At 53.9% G+C, this 4,594-nt stretch overlaps 1 protein-coding gene across 1 annotated transcript; it reads left to right on the top strand.

Annotated features, from left to right (window-relative positions):
• Positions 1–803: 803 nt before the first annotated feature.
• On the top strand, positions 804–1,580 carry LOC107474255 (uncharacterized). The gene has a single exon (XM_016093860.1). The coding sequence runs from the start codon at positions 804–806 to the stop codon at positions 1,578–1,580; it is 777 nt and encodes a 258-aa protein (XP_015949346.1).
• The last annotated feature ends 3,014 nt before the right edge of the window (positions 1,581–4,594 follow it).

Genomic DNA, 4,594 nt, shown 5'->3' with positions numbered 1-4,594 from the left:
CACTTTCCACCTAACCTATTCCCCACTTGCATACTAGCTGACTAGAGCGTCGGAGTGTCTTCGCAGGTGGCACCCCCTCTTTCCGTGAAGAACTCAGGACGTCGGCTATTCCATATCTGGCCCCGTAAACCGAAACTAGGCCATACTCCTACCCATCAATCCAAAAACCCCTCTGAACCGTTCGGTACCTTATCCACCCGAACTGTCTGGTAACCGCCCTACCGAACATTGGCGCCGTCTGTGGGGACTGTTATGGAAGTTGTGCCGGGCCTTGGAGACCAAGGCCGAGCAGCTGGCGCAGAGGCGGCAGCCTCCGTTGCTTCACCGGGAGGGCGACGAAAGTCCCCCCGGCAACGTATCGAACCGCGCACAAGGACGCGAGAGACGCGACCTTTCGGAGGAACTGGCGGTGACAGCGCCCGAATAATGCAGGAGTTACGCCACAGAGTCCAGAACCTGGAACGACAACTAGCTGATCCGGAGCACGATCGACGGACCACCGATCCTACCTACTCCCCGTCCCCAGAGAGCCGGGAGAGAGATTCCAATCGGAGTCACCCCCGGCACGCCTCCGCTTCCATAACGGAAGCGGAAAGCACCCGAGAAGACTCTCCCATTCCGAGAAGACGAAACGACACAATCATCTACTCCCGAGGTAGGGAAACGTACCACACGGGACGAGATCGCGAAGGCGGGGAAGGAAGGCCTGTGAGGACGCGGCAACCCATGATAATGGGTGCCACCCCGTTCCATCGGTCCATCCTTGAGGTCCGGTTGCCGAGCACTTCGACAAACCAACGGACATGAGGTACGATGGAACCCAAGACCCTCTGGAACACCTCATGGCTTTCGAGGCTAGAATGAATCTGGAGGGAGTAGGGGATGAGGTGAGGTGCCGGGCCTTCCCGGTCACCCTAGCCGGACCCGCGATCCGATGGTTTAACGGCCTCCCGCAGGGATCCATCTATGGATTTTCGGACATCAGCCGTGCCTTCTTGGCTCAGTTCACAACGCGAATAGCAAAGGCAAAACACCCGATCAACCTGCTCGGGATAACCCAAAGACCCGGAGAGTCGACCAGAAAATACCTGGATCGCTTTAACGACGAATGCTTGGAAATTGACGGCCTAACCGACTCGGTGGCCAGCCTTTGCCTGACGAACGACCTCCTGAACAAGGACTTCCGAAAACACCTTACCACGAAACCAGTTTGGACGATGCACGAAATCCAAACGGTGGCCAAGGAATACATAAATGACGAAGAAGTCAGCCAGGTCATGGCCGCCAATAAACGGCACTCCGGCTACAATCAACCTAGGCAACAGGGTAATGGGAAGAGACACAAAGAACAAGCCAAGGAGGGAGGGCCGACCAAGGCACACAGACCGTTTCCCCGGATCGGGAAGTTCACCAACTACACTCCACTCACTCTTCCCATCGTGGAAGTTTACCAGCAAATAGCCGAGAGAGGGATCTTGTCGAAGCCCCGACCACTCAAGGACCGTACAGGGGGAACAAGAGCCTCTACTGTGACTACCACAAGGGCTATGGACACCAAACACAAGACTGCTTTGACCTAAGGGATGCATTAGAGCAAGCAATAAGAGATGGCAAACTCTCTGAATTCTCCCATCTCATACGGGAGCCGAGGAGACGGCAACGCGACCAAGACAGTGAAGAAGCCAAGACCCGAGCGACGAAGCGGTGACAAGAGCCAGAAGACAAAGACCACGGTCTCACGGTGATAAACGTGGTAACCGCCAAAAACACCGCGCCGAGGTCTAGGTCAGCTCACAGGAAAGACGCCAAAGTCCTGGCGGTCTCCTCCGCCCCAATGCGAAGTTCAAAGAAGCCCCCATACGTCTCCTTTGGCCCCGAAGACCAATGGTTCGACGAGGCACCCGAAAACCCACCTATGTTCATCACGGCCAGGGTGGGAACCGGCCTCGTCAAACGGATCCTTGTCGACACGGGGGCGGACTCAAACATCATGTTTCGCAACATCTTCGATGCTCTAGGATTAAGGGACACCGACCTATCATCGCACCAACACGGGGTCATCGGATTAGGCGACAATTTCATCAAGCCAGACGGAGTAATATCCCTGCCGATCTTTGTGGGACAGGCACAGGGCCGAAGATCGGCAATGGCCGAATTCATGGTTCTCCGAGATTCCACAGCCTACAACATCATCTTAGGGAGGAGGACGATCAATGATGTTGAAGCGATAATCAACACGAAGCTTCTAGTCATGAAGTTTGTTACCGACGATGGATCCGTGGGGACCATAAGAGGAGATCTGGAAACGGCAGTCACTTGCGACAATGCCAGCCTGTCCTTAAGAAAGAATTCTAAGGAAGCGTCGGGGGTGTTCCTAGCTGACCTAGACGCCAGGGTAGACGACAAGCCCAGACCGGAACCAGAAGGGGACCTGGAAAATTTCAGGGTCGGCGACACGGAGGAAAAGTTCACGTTCGTCAACAGAAACCTCCCACATGAATTGAAGGAGCCCTTGGTAGAAATGATCAGGGACAATGGGGATCTGTTTGCCTGGACACCGGCTGACATGCCGGGCATAGACCCTGAAATTGTGTCACACCACCTGGCCGTGAAGCCGGATGCGCGCCCGGTAGCCCAACGGAGACGAAAGATGTTGCGGGAGAGGGCGGAGGAGGTGGCCAGGCAGACGGCCAGCCTCCTAGAAGCATGTTTCATACGAGAACTAGACTACTCGACATGGCTCTCGAATGTAGTTCTAGTAAAAAAGTACAGTGGCAAATGGAGAATGTGCGTAGACTACTCCGACCTTAACAAGGCATGCCCAAAATATTGCTTCCCCCTTCCCAACATAGATGCACTCGTCGACGCTGCAGCAGGCTACCGCTATCTGAGCTTCATGGACGCCTACTCCAGCTACAACCAGATACCGATGCACCGTCCCGACGAGGACAAGACAGCGTTTATAACGCCGGGAGGAACCTTCTGTTACAAGGTGATGCCGTTCGAGCTAAAAAACGCAGGAGCAACATACCAGAGGCTGATGAACAAGATATTCCATGACCTCATAGGCAAGACTGTAGAGGTCTATGTGGACGACATCCTCGCAAAGACAACGCGACCTGATGACCTCCTGAGTGACCTGGCAAATGTATTCGCCTCTCTCTGACAACACGGCATGAGACTCAATCCCCTCAAATGTGCCTTCGCTATGGAAGCTGGAAAGTTCCTAGGATTCATGATAACCCAAAGAGTGGTAGACGCTAACCCGGAGAAATTCCAAGCGATCCTCCAGATGAAGAGCCCGGGTTGTATCAAGGACGTCCAGAGATTGGCAGGACGACTGACCTCGTTATCCTGTTTTCTCGGAGCCTCGATAGCAAAAGCCCTGCCATTCTTTAATCTCATGAAGAAAGGGATAGCGTTCGAGTGGATGCCCGCGTGCGAGGAAGCTTTTAGACATTTCAAGGAAATCCTGGCGGCACCCCCAGTTCTCGGAAAGCCAAGGGTCGGGGAGCCGCTGTACCTATACCTCGCCATAACAGGAGAAGCCCTAGCCAGGGTTCTGATAAGAGAAGAAGGGAGGGTTCAACAACCGGTCTATTTCATAAGCAGAGCCCTACAAGGGGCAGAACTAAGGTACAGCAAACTGGAAAAGCTAGCCCTAGCACTCTTGACCTCTTCACGGAGGTTAAAACAATACTTTCAAGGTCACCGGATCGTCGTAAGAATGGACCAAGGGATCCGACAAGTGCTCCAAAAACCCGACCTAGCGGGAAGGATGATGACCTGGTCCATCGAACTTTCCCAATATGACATACGGTACGAGCCCTGGCAAGCGATTAAGGCGCAAGCAATGGCAGATTTTCTAGTAGAAGTAACGGGAGATCCAACCGAAGAAACGAGCGCACGATGGAAGCTCCACGTGGACGGAGCCTTCCACCAGACCTCTGGGGGCGCCGGGATCATCCTGGAAAGCCCGGCTGGAGTTGTATATGAGCAGTCGACCAGGTTCGAATTCCCCATCTCGAACAACCAGGCAGAATACGAAGCCCTCATAGGGGGCTTAACCCTAGCAGCAGAAGTCGGAGCAACAAGGCTGGAAATATGCAGCGATTCGCAGGTCGTCACCTCCCAGGTAAACGGGAGCTATCAAGCCAGAGACTCATTATTACAAAAGTACTTGGAAAAAGTCAAGAATCTGAGCCAAAAGTTTGAGGAGGTCACGGTCCACCACGTGCCCAGAGAAACGAACACACGGGCAAATCTCCTATCAAAATTGGCCAGCACTAAACCGGGAGAAGGCAACCGGTCTCTCATCCAAGGTATGACGAGGGAGCCGGCGGTCACCCTGCATCTATCAAGGCTAGGTTCTTCATGGCTAGACCCCATCACCAGCTTCTTAGAAAATGGCAAACTCCCCGACGACGAAAAGGATGCTGCGAAACTGAGAAGGGAAGCGGTCAAATACACAGTCATTCAAGGACAGCTATTCAAGAAAGGACTCAACCAGCCCCTACTGAAATGCTTACACCCCGACCAGACGGACTACGTCCTCAGGGAAGTCCATGAAGGCTGCTGCGGGCATCACATAGAG

This window comes from Arachis duranensis, chromosome 2 (genome assembly GCF_000817695.3).
Source record: "Arachis duranensis cultivar V14167 chromosome 2, aradu.V14167.gnm2.J7QH, whole genome shotgun sequence".
Classification (NCBI taxonomy): domain Eukaryota; kingdom Viridiplantae; phylum Streptophyta; class Magnoliopsida; order Fabales; family Fabaceae; genus Arachis; species Arachis duranensis.
The sequence above is the reverse complement of the archived record's forward strand: the minus strand, read 5'-3'. Positions and strand labels throughout refer to the sequence as shown.